At 40.4% G+C, this 19,312-nt stretch overlaps 2 protein-coding genes across 4 annotated transcripts; one reads left to right on the plus strand and one right to left on the minus strand.

The window, feature by feature from the left end:
• Positions 1 to 482: 482 nt before the first annotated feature.
• LOC134756006 (pseudouridine-5'-phosphatase-like) lies at positions 483 to 4,485 on the plus strand. The gene is made up of 4 exons (XM_063692777.1): positions 483 to 639; positions 733 to 951; positions 2,969 to 3,201; positions 3,294 to 4,485. Exons 1-4 carry the CDS (start codon positions 585 to 587, stop codon positions 3,468 to 3,470), a joined length of 684 nt encoding a protein of 227 aa, XP_063548847.1. The 5' UTR covers positions 483 to 584; the 3' UTR covers positions 3,471 to 4,485.
• LOC134755991 (pseudouridine-5'-phosphatase-like) lies at positions 4,407 to 18,622 on the minus strand. Of its 3 annotated transcripts, none has more exons than XM_063692748.1 (4): positions 18,433 to 18,622; positions 16,505 to 16,723; positions 15,299 to 15,531; positions 4,407 to 5,153 (listed from the first exon to the last, which is right to left on the minus strand). In XM_063692748.1, the coding sequence occupies exons 1-4, from the start codon at positions 18,488 to 18,490 to the stop codon at positions 4,968 to 4,970; spliced, it is 696 nt and encodes a 231-aa protein (XP_063548818.1). In that variant the 5' UTR covers positions 18,491 to 18,622; the 3' UTR covers positions 4,407 to 4,967. The 3 variants fall into 3 exon arrangements, with proteins under 3 accessions (XP_063548818.1, XP_063548834.1, XP_063548826.1); XM_063692764.1 differs by lacking the exon at positions 18,433 to 18,622 and adding an exon at positions 17,103 to 17,454; XM_063692756.1 differs by lacking the exons at positions 4,407 to 5,153; positions 15,299 to 15,531; positions 16,505 to 16,723 and adding exons at positions 17,139 to 17,643; positions 17,793 to 18,028; positions 18,113 to 18,331 and having other exon boundaries at positions 18,433 to 18,610.
• Positions 18,623 to 19,312: the final 690 nt, after the last annotated feature.

The following is a 19,312-nucleotide window of genomic DNA, read 5'->3' on the forward strand; positions in this document are numbered from 1 at the left end:
CTGGCAACGCTTCTAAATTGTCGTACGTATTCAATAAGCAGCTCCTCGTTCATAATTGATGCGGCTCTGAACACAACACTGGCGCGTGCACACTAGTCCGATGCGCTGTGTCGTGTCGCTGCACCGCCCCCCGCACCTCACCCGACCTGACGCGGACCGGGATCGCTTGTGATGCGACACAACACAAGCCGTCACAACACAAGGCATCAGAGAAATGTGAACGCAACCATATTAAATGTATGAAACCGATACCGTTCTGATGCATCACAACACAACACGACAGACAAATGTGAATGCGGCTTAACGGACGGAGAGGGCTATACATTAAACAGCAGAATGCAAGAAATAAAAAAAATGTCTGGAGCACGATCCGTGGATCATTCGAAAATCCAGGTCGAGCTTATTTGGCTGTGCATTAGTGCCTCGCCTTGACAGTGACACTGTCGTCTGTCTGTCAGTGTCAAAACGAACGTCATATTTTTTATTCGTCATTTCTCATACATTTACTTCGTAATTATTACAATAGTTAGTTATTTAGTAATAGTATAGTATTATTCGAGAAGTCGTGCCATTGTAGCTTAATTATGGCGTTCAAGAAAGTATCGCATGTGTTGTTTGATTTAGATGGTCTGCTAATAGGTAAGAGGTTAATAACATCCTAAATATTTCAATGATCAATAATCCTCTTAAGATTTCTTTGAAATGTTAAAATGTTACACTTTTATGCTTTAGATTCTGAAATTTTGTACACGCAAGCATTTACCACTGTTTGCGCTAAATTTAGCAAAGAATTCACGTGGGAACTGAAGTCGAGCCTGCTGGGCTTCCAAGGCCACGAATGTGCGGAGAAAATAATTACAACTCTGGACCTACCACTTACTGTACAAGAGTTCATGAAATTATGTCAAAAGGAATATGAGGTACTGTTCCCCAAAGTCCAGCTTATGCCAGGTAAAATTTAATAGAAAATCAGATTTTTGTTTGCATGCATTATTGGACATGCACTTCTATATATATTATATTATATATATCGTTGTCTGAGTACCCATAACACAAGCCTCCTTGGGCTTACCGTGGGACTTGGTCGATCTGTGTAAGAATGTCCTATAATATTTATTTATTTATTCTAATTTTTAAGTGCAAATATGTGCCATTTTCAACCAAAAGGGTACTTATTGTCGCTTGTCAGTAAGGCGCTATTTCCATATAGCTTCAATTAGAAATCAACAAGCGACAATGTGGTACCTTTTGGTTGAAAACGTCACATATTATTTAAGAGATTTGTAACATATTGATTTGTTCGTAAATGTTGTTATTTGTTATGGCTTTGCTTTAACCCATTAGCACCCACTTACCTGCTTGGGTAAAGCCAAGTCTTTCTTATATGTCTCTCACCAAACAGTATTAAGAAAAAAAATTGCTTTTGTATCATTTGGACTTAAATAATAACATGTTAATATACTTTTTTATTTTTTATTTATTGATAATAACAATACAGCTATCATAACAGTTGCCCAATGCAATAGTGTAGCAAAATGTAAACTAGAGACATAATAAAATATTTATAAAACTATTTCTAAGTAGACCATAACACAAACAAAGTGACTGATGAAGTTATTCTCATAACAATGGAACACATCAATCCGGGTAGAAACTTGATTGAGCGTACGCAAGGCTCTCGTCCAAGGCGCCTCATGCAGTAGGTCGGTGCGCGTGCGACATGGCACTGTTAGTGCTTGAAATTGGAGACCTAGGCTCTCCGAAACATCGCGAGTGACTAAAAAATACGCGAGTGAAACCGCAAAGTTAGTTAAGTTAATATGTCTCACGATAGTTTAAATTCGAACATATTAATATGTTTAGTACTTCATAATAACCTATTGTTTTATCAATGAAACCTACGCTAAGCCAAAAAAATAAGGTGATGTAATCTTTAATCATTATATGTGATCTCAACTATCAAATTGAAAATCCTTTTATAGGCCAAGCAATAAGAAGGTATAGAGGGAAATGCTAGGAACAAAATTTTAAAATTCGTAGCTTTGTTTGGACTAGTTAGGAGATGAACATATCAAAAGTCCCCGGCCGTAACCCTGGTGCTGGGGGGGGAGAGAGGGGTTTAAAGGTTCCATTCTTCGGTTTTTCGATTATATCTCGGAAACTATGCGTCTGAGCGACTTGGCCACTTATACAAAATGAAAAGAGATTTAATTTGTTACAAGTTTTATTCAGTCAAGTTTTTCGATATCTTGTATAGTTTTTGAGATATCCGCTCTTGAAGGTTTATTTAGGGCTCTCATTTTTATCTTGATTATCTACATCAGTGAAGCTGTTAACCCGGGTTTGGTAACGTTTTCGTATAAATTGGGGGTGCTGAATTCATTTATGGTATCAACATTGACACCTTTCCGAAGTAAAAACAAAATTTAAAAAAATGATTTTTTATAAAACTCTTTACGCTTAAACCGCCGAAATGATTTCGTTGAAATTTGGTATAGAGATGGTTGGAGTCCCGGGACAGTACATAGGATATATCATATATCAAATATGTTCACCTTCTAACTAATCCAAACAAAGCTACGAAGCCAAAAATTGTGTTCCAAGCATTTCCCTCTACAACTTTTTTTTGGGCATTTATTTCCTGGCCTATTAGTTATTAATAACAAGTACTGATTTAAATAGCACATAGAGTTAATTATATAATTGTAATTATTATATAATTATTTGTAAGAAATGTAATCTTATAATCTTGAAATATACTACTGATATGCACATAAGAGTATTATATATAAATATTTTTATATAAGTATATCACTGTTCTGCATTCCCTGCAAAAATAGATTCCCCATTTAATCGAATTTCACATGTCGCGCGAGTGACTAAAAACACGTGAGTGAAACCGCTAAGTTAGTTAAGATTCCCCATTTGTTACAAAAAGACTTCTAATTTTACTTTAAAATTATTTTAGGTGCACAGAAACTAGTAGAACACTTACACTCCAAGGGTATTCCTATAGCACTGGCTACTAGCTCTGCTCAAGACAGTGTGGACATGAAAATGAGGAACTTTCAGGAGTTTGTGGCTCTGTTTCACCACCTCACCATGGGCTCAACGGACCCTGAAGTTACCAAGGGCAAGCCAGACCCAGCCATTTTCTTAGTGTGTGCCTCCAGGTTTCCTGATGAACCTAAACCTGAAGATGTAAGTTAATTAATTATATTTCTTGAAGAAAATAAATTGCTTAAAAAAGCCAAAGCTAAAGTATGTATACTTATAAAGGTTATTGTTTCCAGTGTCTCGTATTTGAAGATGCAGTTAATGGAGTAAAGGCTGCAAATGCAGCAAATATGCAAGTAGTAGCTGTACCTGACCCTCGCATAGATCCCGCCTTACTAAATACTGCCACTTTAGTCTTAAATTCATTAGATGAATTTAAGCCAGAGCTATTTGGTCTTCCAGCTTTTGATTAAAAGCTTTAAAAAGGTGAGTTAGTTGAAATATTATTGTTGCTTAAAATGTTCTGTTGTACTTGTTTTGATAGATGGTTGTTAAAACTAATAGATTTTATTTATAAATGTGTAGCACAACATTAAGGTTGGCATTATTGTTACTGAATCAATTAATTATACTACTGTAAATGTCCAAAGTATTTATTAAGAAATTATGTTAACTCATCTAGTCAAACAATATTAGTACTTATTAGCTTATTACAAATACACAGTACTTAATAGTAACTGTCATATCATCATTTAGAACAAGAAATGTGTTATGTTATTACTTATTAGTAATCTCTCTTTTAATTTCTACGTTACCTGAGCAATGCTTTAAGAACACTTCGTTTTTAGGGTTTCGTAGTCACCTAGAAACCCTTATAGTTTCGCCATATCTGTCTATCTGTCCGAGGCCGTGCTCCGTCCTAGAAAGCTGCAATTTGGCATAGATGCTTATAAATCATGGCATACAAAATGTTTTTTTTTTTTTTGCTCTGTCCCAATAGTGTGAGGAGGGTTGGATAGGTCTTTCAAAACGAATAAGGGTCTTCAAAAACCATTTCTTGATATACATAGTTAATATTTTCGGAAGTAATCGCTTCGAAAAAAAAATGTGTCCAGGGGGGATTCTAACTTGAACCATGGGTTCAAAAAATATGAAAAAAATCGTGAAACAAAAGCTTAATAAATGCTTTCAATAAAAACAATAGCGAACATGATCGCTCCAGTAGTTTTTGAGTTATTGCAAAAAATCTTCTTAGAAATAAGACGTACAAAGCGCTGCAAAGGTACTCCCTTATGCTTGTAATGTACATGATACTCAATAATAGCCCCCGTTTGGCCTATTTTGACAGAATAGTAACTACGAAACCCTACACTGAGCATGGCCCGACAAGCTAATGGCCGATTATTTTATATATTTTACATCCTTATTAAAACACATGATTACATGTATAAAAATATATTGAAATAAACTGCAATACAGTTTTTGTGAGCATGCCTTTAATTGAAAAACTCCTACCGGTTCCGGTTACCAACCAATAAACTGTTTTATTTATTTATTAGTCAGTACTTGTAAGGGATGGTATGTTTATTTCCAGTAGTTATTAACACGGTCTTTTTTAATTTTCAATATTGCCAAAGAAATTGTAGTGTAGATATAATACTAGCGACCCACCCTGGCTTCCACGGGTATTTCAACTAATTTACACAAAACCTTTACAAATTATACATATAAACCTTCCTCTTGAATCACTATCTATTTAAAAAAACCGCATCAAAATCAGTTGCCTAGTTTTAAAGATCTAGGCATACATAGGGACAGACATACATACAGAGCGGAAAGCGACTTTGTTTTATACTATGTAGTGATTTTTCTATCTGTTACTAGTGGTAACTTCTGTGAAAAAATCTCATCTTTTACCAGTAGTAGCCCGTCTGTCTGTTTGTGCAGGTCGGCAGGTATAGGTTAGGTTACTAGTCATTGTATGGTGGCAAACTAAATAGTTCAGGTCTGAAGTCCTCCATGGAGTCCAGTGTAAGCGTGGCGCCAGCCTCTCTGGCCAGCGCTCGATCCAGCCGTGGGTCGGGCACCATCACCACTTGCATGCCGGCCGCGCGCGCTGCTCTGACGCCGTTCAGAGAGTCCTCAAACACTAGGCACTGAAAAAACGTAACACTGATATTATACATAATAAGGATACTTCTTAAGGCCTGCGAAAACCGGCGAAGCGCAGCACAGATCACTGAGGAGGATTTACTCCGCGCACCGCACACCGACGAGGTAAATTCCCCGCGATACCGCGAGCGCCCGCCAGCCCGGCGGCGTATTTACAAAGGCTATACTGATATGGTTCAGATGCGAACTGAACTAGATTAGCTTTTGTTTGGACAAAACTTAACAAAACCCTAATCTATTATAGTATAGAAATTTACTGAAATCGTATAGACTTTATGAACTAAATTCATACGGATATTGTTACTACAAATGCTAGTCTGTTGCGATCTAAAATTTGAATCATATTTTAGTAACGACTCCGTTTGTATTAAATAAATTACCGTTCATGCAAATTACTTAACAATGCCTAAGATTTTTTTTTACTTTTAGAATTATTTCAGTTGATAAGTACGAGTACTCCCTTTAGTACCGTTTGGTAACCAAAATTTCGTAACCAGCTACAGAATGGGAATCAAGATTCCCAGTTAATTTGAAGCCGGTTACGTATTGGGCCAGCGTGTTACCGCTTGGTAACTAAATTTGGTAACTAGCTACAAAACAGGAATTTAAAATTCCTTGTATGTAGCCAGTTACGATTGGGCCAGAGTGGAATTGTTTGGTAAATAAGTTTTGTAACTGGCTACAAAATGGGAATCCAAAATTACATTAAATCAATAGGTAGGTAGGTTAGGTTCGTTAGGTAGCTTCAAATGCCCGAAGGGCAAACCGCCCAGAAATAGGAGCCCCGCGCGGGGCTCCGTCTAGTTACGTTGTGAAGTAAATTTTTTTTTAAAGAAACAGTCCGACTAACTCCAGCTAACTAGACGGAGCCCCGCTTCGCGGGGCTCCTATTTCTGGGCGGTTTGCCCTTCGGGCATTTAAAGCTACCTAACGAACCTAACCTACCTACTGATTTAGTGTAATTTTGGATTCCCATTTTGTAGACAGTTAGGTACAAAACATTTGCCAACCGTGGCTAGGAATAATCCATTTGAGAAAATAAGTATTATTAAAATTTAGATATCATATTCAAACGATACTGACGTTACTAAACTCGACTAGGTTTTGTCGTGAATAATATTTGGAAATATGTAAGCAAAAAGCTAATCCATTTGAGTGACTACTTTTTACCGAAATGGTATAGATATTGTTAACTAATATGCATAAACAAAAGCTCCCCGATTATAATCTGAGGCGTGACTGAAATAGTTTAGCTTTTGTAAATACGCGCCCCGGCCTACCGCCACATGTACTCTATCAAAAGGAATTAGTGACTAGTATGCACGAGTCCCCTGTCGTTCCGGCGCACTCGGGAGGCCTCGACGCATACCGTGGCATGCCGGCGCCTACCGCCGCGGTATCCTCCAACATGCTCCTCGATGCCGCGGAGTAACAATCCTCCGTGATGCTTTTTTTAAGTAGTCACACACAATTAGAAACTGAAATAGATGAAGATGTCATATTAGGTATAAACTAAAGAAAAAGTGACAAAGCCCTTCCAATTTCTCGAGTATATCTATAATGCCATCTTAGAAAGACTAGGTATAAAGATGTATAGATGACAGTTTTGGCCGTTATTGTTAATTTTAATTAACCATTGATCAATTTTATTAACCATTAGTTCCGCCATTAAGCAATTGCATTAAAGTTAATTCGGATTAAAGTTAATTCAGATTAAATTTTTGAGACGTTAATGGCCATTGAAGTTAATTCGGATTAACTTTAATTCGGATTAACTTCAATGGCCATTAAAGTTTCAAAAAATTAATTAGAATTACTCTCAATTGCATTAACGTCTAATAAAATTACATTCGTGATATTTTAAAATGAGACAGCAAAATGACCCTGACTGAACCCTGGCAGTAGTAGCAGTACCTACCTACTACCTAGTAGAATTCTGGTTTGGTGCAACACAGACATACGCGGTTTTGGTCATTTAAATCGTCTTGATGAGCACTTCGGAGAGCCGTACCCATGATAGAGCTGATGCTGAACCCTGGCAGTACCTAATGGATCTAAGGTTTGGTGCAACATAGGCACACGCTGTTTTAGTCATCCGACTCGTCTTGATGAGCACTTGGGAGAGCCATACCCATGATAGAGCTGATGCTGAACCCTGGCAGTACCTAATGGATCTAGGGTTTGGTGCAACATAGGCACACGCTGTTTTAGTCACCCGACTCGTCTTGATGAGCACTTAGGAGAGCAGTACCCATAATGGAGCTGATGCTGAACCCTGGCAGTACCTAGCGGAACTAAGGTTTGGTGCAACATAGGCACACGCTGTTTTAGTCATCCGACTCGTCTTGATGAGCACTTAGGAGAGCAGTACCCATGATACAGCTGATGCTGAACCCTGGCACTACCTAGTGGATCTAAGGTTTGGTGCAACATAGGCACACGCTGTTTTAGTCACCCGACTCGTCTTGATGAGCACTTAGGAGAGCGGTACCCATGATAGAGCTGATGCTGAACCCTGGCAGTACCTAGTGGATCTAAGGTTTGGTGCAACATAGGCACACGCTGTTTTAGTCACCCGACTCGTCTTGATGAGCACTTAGGAGAGCGGTACCCATGATAGAGCTGATGCTGAACCCTGGCAGTACCTAGTGGATCTAAGGTTTGGTGCAACATAGGCACACGCTGTTTTAGTCACCCGACTCGTCTTGATGAGCACTTAGGAGAGCAGTACCCATGATAGAGCTGATGCTGAACCCTGGCACTACCTAGTGGATCTAAGGTTTGGTGCAACATAGGCACACGCTGTTTTAGTCACCCGACTCGTCTTGATGAGCACTTAGGAGAGCGGTACCCATGATAGAGCTGATGCTGAACCCTGGCAGTACCTAGTGGATCTAAGGTTTGGTGCAACATAGGCACACGCTGTTTTAGTCACCCGACTCGTCTTGATGAGCACTTAGGAGAGCGGTACCCATGATAGAGCTGATGCTGAACCCTGGCAGTACCTAGTGGATCTAAGGTTTGGTGCAACATAAGCACACGCTGTTTTAGTCACCCGACTCGTCTTGATGAGCACTTAGGAGAGCGGTACCCATGATAGAGCTGATGCTGAACCCTGGCAGTACCTAGTGGATCTAAGGTTTGGTGCAACATAGGCACACGCTGTTTTAGTCACCCGACTCGTCTTGATGAGCACTTAGGAGAGCAGTACCCATAATGGAGCTGATGCTGAACCCTGGCAGTACCTAGCGGAACTAAGGTTTGGTGCAACATAGGCACACGCTGTTTTAGTCATCCGACTCGTCTTGATGAGCACTTAGGAGAGCAGTACCCATGATAGAGCTAATGCTGAACCCTGGCAGTACCTAGTGGATCTAAGGTTTGGTGCAACATAGGCACACGCTGTTTTAGTCACCCGACTCGTCTTGATGAGCACTTAGGAGAGCAGTACCCATAATGGAGCTGATGCTGAACCCTGGCAGTACCTACCGGAACTAAGGTTTGGTGCAACATAGGCACACGCTGTTTTAGTCATCCGACTCGTCTTGATGAGCACTTAGGAGAGTGGTACCCATGATAGAGCTGATGCTGAACCCTGGCATTACCCAGTGGATCTAAGGTTTGGTGCAATATAGGCACGCGCTGTTTTGGGCATCCGACTCGTCTTGATGAGCACTTAGGAGAGCAGTACCCATGGTAGAGCTGATGCTGAACCCTGGCAGTACCTAGTGGATCTAAGGTTTGGTGCAACATAGGCACACGCTGTTTTAGTCACCCGACTCGTCTTGATGAGCACTTAGGAGAGCGGTACCCATGATAGAGCTGATGCTGAACCCTGGCAGTACCTAGTGGATCTAAGGTTTGGTGCAACATAGGCACACGCTGTTTTAGTCACCCGACTCGTCTTGATGAGCACTTAGGAGAGCGGTACCCATGATAGAGCTGATGCTGAACCCTGGCAGTACCTAGTGGATCTAAGGTTTGGTGCAACATAGGCACACGCTGTTTTAGTCATCCGACTCGTCTTGATGAGCACTTAGGAGAGCAGTACCCATAATGGAGCTGATGCTGAACCCTGGCAGTACCTAGCGGAACTAAGGTTTGGTGCAACATAGGCACACGCTGTTTTAGTCATCCGACTCGTCTTGATGAGCACTTAGGAGAGCAGTACCCATGATAGAGCTGATGCTGAACCCTGGCACTACCTAGTGGATCTAAGGTTTGGTGCAACATAGGCACACGCTGTTTTAGTCACCCGACTCGTCTTGATTAGCACTTAGGAGAGCGGTACCCATGATAGAGCTGATGCTGAACCCTGGCAGTACCTAGTGGATCTAAGGTTTGGTGCAACATAGGCACACGCTGTTTTAGTCACCCGACTCGTCTTGATGAGCACTTAGGAGAGCAGTACCCATGATAGAGCTAATGCTGAACCCTGGCAGTACCTAGTGGATCTAAGGTTTGGTGCAACATAGGCACACGCTGTTTTAGTCACCCTACTCGTCTTGATGAGCACTTAGGAGAGCAGTACCCATAATGGAGCTGATGCTGAACCCTGGCAGTACCTAGCGGAACTAAGGTTTGGTGCAACATAGGCACACGCTGTTTTAGTCATCCGACTCGTCTTGATGAGCACTTAGGAGAGCAGTACCCATGATAGAGCTAATGCTGAACCCTGGCAGTACCTAGTGGATCTAAGGTTTGGTGCAACATAGGCACACGCTGTTTTAGTCACCCGACTCGTCTTGATGAGCACTTAGGAAAGCAGTACCCATAATGGAGCTGATGCTGAACCCTGGCAGTACCTACCGGAACTAAGGTTTGGTGCAACATAGGCACACGCTGTTTTAGTCATCCGACTCGTCTTGATGAGCACTTAGGAGAGTGGTACCCATGATAGAGCTGATGCTGAACCCTGGCATTACCCAGTGGATCTAAGGTTTGGTGCAATATAGGCACGCGCTGTTTTGGGCATCCGACTCGTCTTGATGAGCACTTAGGAGAGCAGTACCCATGGTAGAGCTGATGCTGAACCCTGGCAGTACCTAGTGGATCTAAGGTTTGGTGCAACATTGGCACGCACTGTTTAGGTCGTCCGACACGTCTTGATGAGCACTTAGGAGAGCAGTACCCATGATAGAGCTGATGCTGAACCCTGGCAGTACCTAGTGGGTCTAAGGTTTGGTGCAACATAGGTACCCGCTGTTTTAGTCACCAGACTCGTCTTGATGAGCACTTAGGAGAGCGGTACCCACGATAGAGCTGATGCTGAACCCTGGCAGTACCTAGTGGATCTAAGGTTTGGTGCAACATAGGCACGCGCTGTTTTGGTCATCTGACTCGTCTTGATGAGCACTTAGGAGAGCAGTACCCATGATAGAGCTGATGCTGAACCCTGGCAGTACATAGTGGAACTAAGGTTTGGTACAACATAGGCACACGCTGTTATGGTCATCTCACTCGTTCTAATGAGCACTTGGGAGCGCAATATTTGAATATTATCTTGAGATACATAACTCATAAGATAGATAACATATACTTATGGCAGTAAGCAGTAGGTCTAGGTACTTACTAGGACTCAGGTATGGTCCAATCTATTCACGCGCTGTTTTGGTTCATCCTTTTTAATTAAGTTGATGGGAATAGTAACAAAAGTGCTGCCGAATCAATGTTTTGTAAATTTTTGTATTATTCAACACTTTCAGCGCCAAGCGCCCCATTTCAATAACAAAATGAACCCGACTATCGGGTTCTTGGCACTGAAAGTGTTAACTGATCATGATTACCAATGTCATGGTCATGCAATATTATGTAAGATATGAAAGAATATGTTTGTATTTATGAACTGAATCGGAATCCTTACAGGGATAAATTAAAATAACATATTTATTTATCATTATTTATTTATTTAAGAAAATATATTTCAAATTATATACCACTAATTATTTTATCAATTATAAAAATTAAGTCTTATTTTATACATAATGATACAGATGTAGTGCATAATTGTTTACCATCGTATTTTCGCGGAAACGCACGAACGTGTCTTGCTATTTCAGTCAGTCTCAGTACAAAAATACTGAGGTTGACAGAAGTAGCATGACAAATACGAACGTTTCCGTGAAAATACGACGACAAACACTTATGCACTACATCTGTATCATTATGTATAAAATAAGACTTAATTTTTGTAATTGTTAAAATAATTAGTGGTATATAATTTGTAATACATTTTTTTAAATAAATAAATAAATAAATAATGATAAATAAATATGTTATTTTAATTTATCCCTGTAAGGATTCCGATTCAGTTCATAAATACAAACATATTCTTTCATATCTTACATAATATTGCATGACCATGACATTGGTAATCATGATCAGTTAACACTTTCAGTGCCAAGAACCCGATAGTCGGGTTCATTTTGTTATTGAAATGGGGCGCTTGGCGCTGAAAGTGTTGAATAATACAAAAATTTACAAAACATTGATTAGGCAGCACTTTTGTTACTATTCCCATCAACTTAATAAAAAAAGATGAACCAAAACAGCGCGTGAATAGATTGGACCATACCTGAGTACTGCCTACTGCCATAAGTATATGTCATCTATCTTATGAGTATCTCAAGATAATATTCAAATATTGCGCTCCCAAGTGCTCATTAGAACGAGTGAGATGACCATAACAGCGTGTGCCTATGTTGTACCAAACCTTAGTTCCACTATGTACTGCCAGGGTTCAGCATCAGCTCTATCATGGGTACTGCTCTCCCAAGTGCTCATTAGAACGAGTGAGATGACCATAACAGCGTGTGCCTATGTTGCACCAAACCTTAGATCCACTAGGTACTGCCAGGGTTCAGCATCAGCTCTATCGTGGGTACCGCTCTCCTAAGTGCTCATCAAGACGAGTCGGGTGACTAAAACAGCGGGTGCCTATGTTGCACCAAACCTTAGATCCACTAGGTACTGCCAGGGTTCAGCATCAGCTCTATCATGGGTACTGCTCTCCTAAGTGCTCATCAAGACGAGTCGGACGACCTAAACAGCGCGTGCCTATGTTGCACCAAACCTTAGATCCACTAGGTACTGCCAGGGTTCAGCATCAGCTCTATCATGGGTACTGCTCTCCTAAGTGCTCATCAAGACGAGTCGGACGACCTAAACAGCGCGTGCCTATGTTGCACCAAACCTTAGATCCACTAGGTACTGCCAGGGTTCAGCATCAGCTCTATCATGGGTACTGCTCTCCTAAGTGCTCATCAAGACGAGTCGGATGACTAAAACAGCGTGTGCCTATGTTGCACCAAACCTTAGACCCACTAGGTACTGCCAGGGTTCAGCATCAGCTCTATCATGGGTACTGCTCTTCTAAGTGCTCATCAAGACGAGTCGGATGACCTAAACAGCGCGTGCCTATGTTGCACCAAACCTTAGATCCACTAGGTACTGCCAGGGTGCAGCATCAGCTCTATCATGGGTACCGCTCTCCTAAGTGCTCATCAAGACGAGTCAGATGACCAAAACAGCGCGTGCCTATGTTGCACCAAACCTTAGATCTACTAGGTACTGCCAGAGTGCAGCATCAGCTCTATCATGGGTACCGCTCTCCTAAGTGCTCATCAAGACGAGTCAGATGACCAAAACAGCGCGTGCCTATGTTGCACCAAACCTTAGATCCACTAGGTACTGCCAGGGTACAGCATCAGCTCTATCGTGGGTACCGCTCTCCTAAGTGCTCATCAAGACGAGTCGGGTGACTAAAACAGCGGGTGCCTATGTTGCACCAAACCTTAGATCCACTAGGTACTGCCAGGGTTCAGCATCAGCTCTATCATGGGTACTGCTCTCCTAAGTGCTCATCAAGACGAGTCGGACGACCTAAACAGCGCGTGCCTATGTTGCACCAAACCTTAGATCCACTAGGTACTGCCAGGGTTCAGCATCAGCTCTATCATGGGTACTGCTCTCCTAAGTGCTCATCAAGACGAGTCGGACGACCTAAACAGCGCGTGCCTATGTTGCACCAAACCTTAGATCCACTAGGTACTGCCAGGGTTCAGCATCAGCTCTATCATGGGTACCGCTCTCCTAAGTGCTCATCAAGACGAGTCGGGTAAAACAGCGTGTGCCTATGTTGCACTGAACCTTAGATCCACTAGGTACTGCCAGGGTTCAGCATCAGCTCTATCATGGGTACTGCTCTCCTAAGTGCTCATCAAGACGAGTCGGATGACTAAAACAGCGTGTGCCTATGTTGCACCAAACCTTAGACCCACTAGGTACTGCCAGGGTTCAGCATCAGCTCTATCATGGGTACTGCTCTCCTAAGTGCTCATCAAGACGAGTCGGATGACTAAAACAGCGTGTGCCTATGTTGCACCAAACCTTAGATCCACTAGGTACTGCCAGGGTTCAGCATCAGCTCTATCATGGGTACTGCTCTCCTAAGTGCTCATCAAGACGAGTCGGACGACCTAAACAGCGCGTGCCTATGTTGCACCAAACCTTAGATCCACTAGGTACTGCCAGGGTTCAGCATCAGCTCTATCATGGGTACCGCTCTCCTAAGTGCTCATCAAGACGAGTCGGGTGACTAAAACAGCGTGTGCCTATGTTGCACCAAACCTTAGATCCACTAGGTAGTGCCAGGGTTCAGCATCAGCTCTATCATGGGTACTGCTCTCCTAAGTGCTCATCAAGACGAGTCGGATGACTAAAACAGCGTGTGCCTATGTTGCACCAAACCTTAGTTCCGCTAGGTACTGCCAGGGTTCAGCATCAGCGTCATTATGGGTACTGCTCTCCTAAGTGCTCATCAAGACGAGTCGGGTGACTAAAACAGCGTGTGCCTATGTTGCACCAAACCTTAGATCCACTAGGTACTGCCAGGGTTCAGCATCAGCTTTATCATGGGTACTGCTCTCCTAAGTGCTCATCAAGACGAGTCGGATGACTAAAACAGCGTGTGCCTATGTTGCACCAAACCTTAGATCCATTAGGTACTGCCAGGGTTCAGCATCAGCTCTATCATGGGTATGGCTCTCCGAAGTGCTCATCAAGACGAGTCGGATGACTAAAACAGCGTGTGCCTATGTTGCACCAAACCTTAGATCCATTAGGTACTGCCAGGGTTCAGCATCAGCTCTATCATGGGTATGGCTCTCCGAAGTGCTCATCAAGACGAGTCGGATGACTAAAACAGCGTGTGCCTATGTTGCACCAAACCTTAGATCCATTAGGTACTGCCAGGGTTCAGCATCAGCTCTATCATGGGTACGGCTCTCCGAAGTGCTCATCAAGACGATTTAAATGACCAAAACCGCGTATGTCTGTGTTGCACCAAACGAGAATTCTACTAGGTAGTAGGTAGGTACTGCTACTACTGCCAGGGTTCAGTCAGGGTCATTTTGCTGTCTCATTTTAAAATATCACGAATGTAATTTTATTAGACGTTAATGCAATTGAGAGTAATTCTAATTAATTTTTTGAAACTTTAATGGCCATTGAAGTTAATCCGAATTAAAGTTAATCCGAATTAACTTCAATGGCCATTAACGTCTCAAAAATTTAATCCGAATTAAATGGCTAATGGTTAATGGCCATTAACCTTTTTAATTGTTAATTTTTAATGGTTAATGGCATTAGCGTTCGGCCAACACTGATAGATGACAGCACCATCTCTCTGGCTATATCGTAATCCGGTAAGGAAGGTGCAAGCGCGCACTGCTCGCCCTAAGAGCCCATCAACGTGCTCACTAGCGCCACTGCTAAATAATTGTGATTATTTACATTTAACGATAGATATTTAAAAAAGGGGGCCGCTATGTACTGAATTTTGTATTTAAGTACCTTTTAAATACATTATAATAGTTTTTACGTTGCTGGATTCGTGGATTTTTATAATTTGTGATAAAAGTAGGTATAGTTCAAGCAAATCTTGTCAGTAGAAAAAGGCGCGAAATTCAAATTTTCTATGGGACGATAACCCTTCGCACCTAAATTTTTTAAATTGCCGCCTTTTTCTACTGACAAGATTTGCTTGACTAACTATACTTACCTAATAGGTACATGTAACATGACTTTATGGTAAGTATTGTAAAAAAAAGACAGTATGATGAAGATTTACCTTTTCTGGTTCAGGCTTATCAGAAAACCTATTTGCTGCCACTAAAAATATATCCGGATGTGGTTTGCCCAACTTGACTTGGGGATCGGACGAACCCCATGTTTTGTACGTCAGCAAATCGAAGAAAGCATGATGATTTTGCGTTTTTAGATCGTATGTTTCTTTGCTACTACTTGTAGCCAATCCAAGGGGAATTTTATTTTTGTGTAAATGACGAATGAGTTTTTCTACTCCTGTAAGTAGATAAGAAAAAGTTTATAATGTATCGAAAAACGTCATTCACGCGCCAACATCATTATGGTAAATAATATAATAAACTTTGAAATTACAAAGGTTGGTAGACAGAGCGACACCATCATCACAAACAAATATATGTTGACTAGTGTTGCGTGGCTCCAATAACAACAACTTTACTGTAACCACAGGAGAGGAGAGGAGAGCCTACCTCGAAGATCGAAAGTTCCTTATCTGCAAATTTAGAAAAACGAAGTGAAGACCTTTTTAGGGTTACGTACCCAAAGGGTAAAAACGGAACGGGAAAACTACTCTGTCCACCTGTCTGTCACCAGGCTGTATCTCATGAACCGTAATGATGTATTTCTGTTGCTGCTATAACAACAAATACTAAAAAGTACGGAACCCCGAGTCCGACTCGCACTTGTCCGGTTTTTAGGGTTCCGTACCCAAAGGGTAAAAACGGGACCCTATTACTAAGACTCGGCTGTCCGTCTGTCTGTCTGTCACCAGGCTGTATCTCATGAACCGTGATAGCTAGACAGTTGAAATTTTCACAGATGATGTATTTCTGTTGCCGCTATAACAACAAATACTAAAAACAGAATAATATAAATATTTAAATGGGGCTCCCATACAACAAACGTGATTTTTTGCTGTTTTTTTCCGTAATGGTACGGAACCCTTCGTGCGCGAGTCCGATTCGCACTTAGCCGGTTTTATTTCTCTTATTTGATTGATATATTGTTTATGGAGATAGAGTCGAAACTTTATTTATAGTTGTAACGATCTAAGACAGTTTCTGCATGATAAGGCATGCGGTTTTGTTTGGAAATTGTCAGTATTCTATTTATTTACAAGCCTTTGTTAATTGCAATAGGTGAAAAAAAAATATTCTTATCACAACTCTTTCAAATTTTTACTATGGCCACCAGAAATGTGATGTTAAGTTGGTAACTCATGGTTTCTTACCAGGCATTATCTTACAGACAGGAAACAGTTCACTAAAGATAGCCCGTGTCTCGTCCAAGAACTCTTCTACCGTTAGTGGTAAGTCGAGCCCCTGAATAATGGATGCTGCAAATTCCCTGCTCTGTTGGCCCATTATCTGGCACTTCAGCTCAAAGGTGAACTTTTTTCCATACCGAGACGCTACTTTTTCAAACCCTATCGTGTATAATTCTTCTGTGTCTGTAAAAATAAAAATATTGATTTATAAAGTATTACAAAATGTTTCAATACATTATGTTGTGTCAAATATAAAAATAACCATAATAATACATATTTTAAAGGTAGGTATAGTACATTGATACTCCTCATCTCTCTTCCTAAATTGTTCACTCTAGGCAGAGTAGTTGTTCACTCTCGACACTGATACATTCTTAACTAAATCAACAAGATTCATTAAACATTTTATATAGTTTATAGAGCTGATATATAAAACACCATTGCCAACAAATAGGTATACCTACATATTGCTAATGTAATAAAAAGTAATAGTAAAGCAAAACTTAGTATTTCTAAACTTGGTGATTTGAAATATGTAGGTATGTACCACCAATCAACTTACTTAATATAAGTCCATCCATATCAAATAAAACGTGGCTCACAGTTCGAAACATACTTTATTTAGAAAATAAAAGTATCTTTATATACACTTTGGTAGTATGACAGTATCACAAGTATCACTTCTTTGTACTAATTTAACTGATTGTATAATATGTATCTTAAATTAATTTTAGATAAGTAGTGTAAACATCCACTCAAGTAGATAAGCCTACCATGATGCATAGATCACTTAAGTATATTAATGAATAATGAATATAATGATGTTGTAGCTATCTGTAATTACATAACAGCCTAAGGCCTACAACACACTGTTGTATTGCAAATATTTTTTTCATAATTTTCCTATATTCAGATCTATAACATTAATTGGTAAAAGGTGGTAAACCGAAGAGTTCAGGCTTGAATTCTTCCATGCTGTTTAATACAATGGTGGCTTCTTTGGTATAACTTCTGTCAAGTTTTGCATCTGGCACCATTACTACTTGCATCCCAGCTGCTCGGGCTGCCTTGACACCATTAATAGCATCCTCAAAGACTAAGCACTGAAAAGAAAAGACATGTTTTGAATTAACACATAAGGATCCATTTTTCAAAGCCTTCCTGTAAATATAAAAGGCAAATGAACAAGTTTCATTACTTGTTATATTTTCAGAAATAGGTAGTTACATGTTTTGCTTATATTTTACCATACCTGCTCAGGAGCCAGCTTATCAGGGAACCTTGACGCTGCTACAAGAAAGATGTCTGGAAATGGTTTGCCTTTCTTAACTTCTGGATCTGATGAGCCAAATGTTTTGTAGGGAAACAGTGAGAACAGTTGCTGGTGTCGCTTGTTGGTTTTCAGTTCATAGCTTTCTATACTTGAACTTGTTGCCAATCCAATTGGGATATTATTGTTATGTAAATGTTCAATCAACCTTCTTACACCTAAAAATATTCTAATTAAGTTGAGATATAGGTAAGCATGAAATTATTTTAGCATGTATTCAGACAAATATAAAATTAGTTTACCAGGTAAAACCTCAGTATCCGGAAACAAAGCAGCAAATTCCTTTTTACTTGCTTCTATAAATTCATCCCGAGTCATTGGCAAATCTAATCCTTTAATTATCATATCAGCAGTTTCGTGCATTTGTGAACCCATTAAGCTTATTTTCAATTCGTAGCTATAATTTTTACCAAACTTTGACACAATATTCTGGAACGCAACTGTGTATAAATCCTCAGTATCTGAAAACAAGGTATAGTGTAATTTACACTGTAAAAGAAATTGTTTAAGGGTAATCCACGGGGTACATCAGTTAGATAAAAGAAAAATATTACGAACTTACTAAGTATAAGTCCATCCATGTCAAAAAGGACATGTGTTACCGGAGTAAAGGCACCCATATTAATTATCAAATAATAATTAAATCTTCGTCAAATAAATTGTTTTTGTGCTATACGCAAATTAATTTTCAAACTTTGTTTTGCGCTAATAGGTTATGCCGTTATGCCGAGTACACACCGACACGAGATGGATCCAAGAGATTGACTTATAAGTGCCCTCCAGACTACGCGGCGCGAAGCCGCCAACGCGAGTGTGGAGCAGTGTTGCCAACTCGGAATGAAAAAATGCTAGACTTATGTCTAATTTATGCCAGAATTATGCTAAATAACTTTTGAGAGCTAAAAAAAAATGCTAAACAATATATTGGTACGTAACTAAAAAATGAGGATCTTCCACATAAATCAAACGATGCTGTTTCTGAAAATTTTACACTGTCAAACCAAGCTAACTTGTGAACAAAAAGCCTGTTCTTTAGCCCCCTCCACACTCGTGCGCGAATCGCGGCTTCGTGCCGCGTTTCGCGCACGAGTGTGTAGTGACTCTCCACACTATAGCTGTCGATGCATTCCCATACCATAGATAACACAAAACAGATTAGTGAGTGTCTAGACGAGACAATTTTACGCACAATCTGATTAGATTGACAATTTAATTGGTAACGCGTATGAAAAAAAAAACACAAGGACATTGTCTTGCCGGTTTCACTGTGTAATTGTGTATTATAATTTCATTTCTTATCAAAGTGACAATTGTATTTTCTCGTCGAAAACTACAAATACAACATAATAACAATATTTCACCGTTTTAAGCAAATTTCTGACTGTGTCACTATTAAGGTCCACGTACAAAAAAAAATACAAAAGCCAGGTGGTTATGGTCTT

This window comes from Cydia strobilella, chromosome 1 (assembly GCF_947568885.1).
Source record: "Cydia strobilella chromosome 1, ilCydStro3.1, whole genome shotgun sequence".
NCBI lineage: Eukaryota > Metazoa > Arthropoda > Insecta > Lepidoptera > Tortricidae > Cydia > Cydia strobilella.

Excerpts from the sequence above, each read along its gene's own strand:
- LOC134756006 (XM_063692777.1), top strand. The coding sequence starts at position 585 with ATGGCGTTCAAGAAAGTATCGCATGTGTTGTTTGATTTAGATGGTCTG. Across the intron at positions 640-732 it reads TTTAGATGGTCTGCTAATAG|ATTCTGAAATTTTGTACACG; the intron begins GTAAGAGGTTAA and ends TTTATGCTTTAG. Across the intron at positions 952-2,968 it reads CAAAGTCCAGCTTATGCCAG|GTGCACAGAAACTAGTAGAA; the intron begins GTAAAATTTAAT and ends AAATTATTTTAG.
- LOC134755991 (XM_063692748.1), bottom strand. The coding sequence starts at position 18,490 with ATGGGTGCCTTTACTCCGGTAACACATGTCCTTTTTGACATGGATGGA. Across the intron at positions 16,724-18,432 it reads CATGGATGGACTTATACTTA|ACACAGAAGAATTATACACG; the intron begins GTAAGTTCGTAA and ends TTATTTTTACAG. Across the intron at positions 15,532-16,504 it reads TGTCTGTAAGATAATGCCTG|GAGTAGAAAAACTCATTCGT; the intron begins GTAAGAAACCAT and ends ATCTACTTACAG.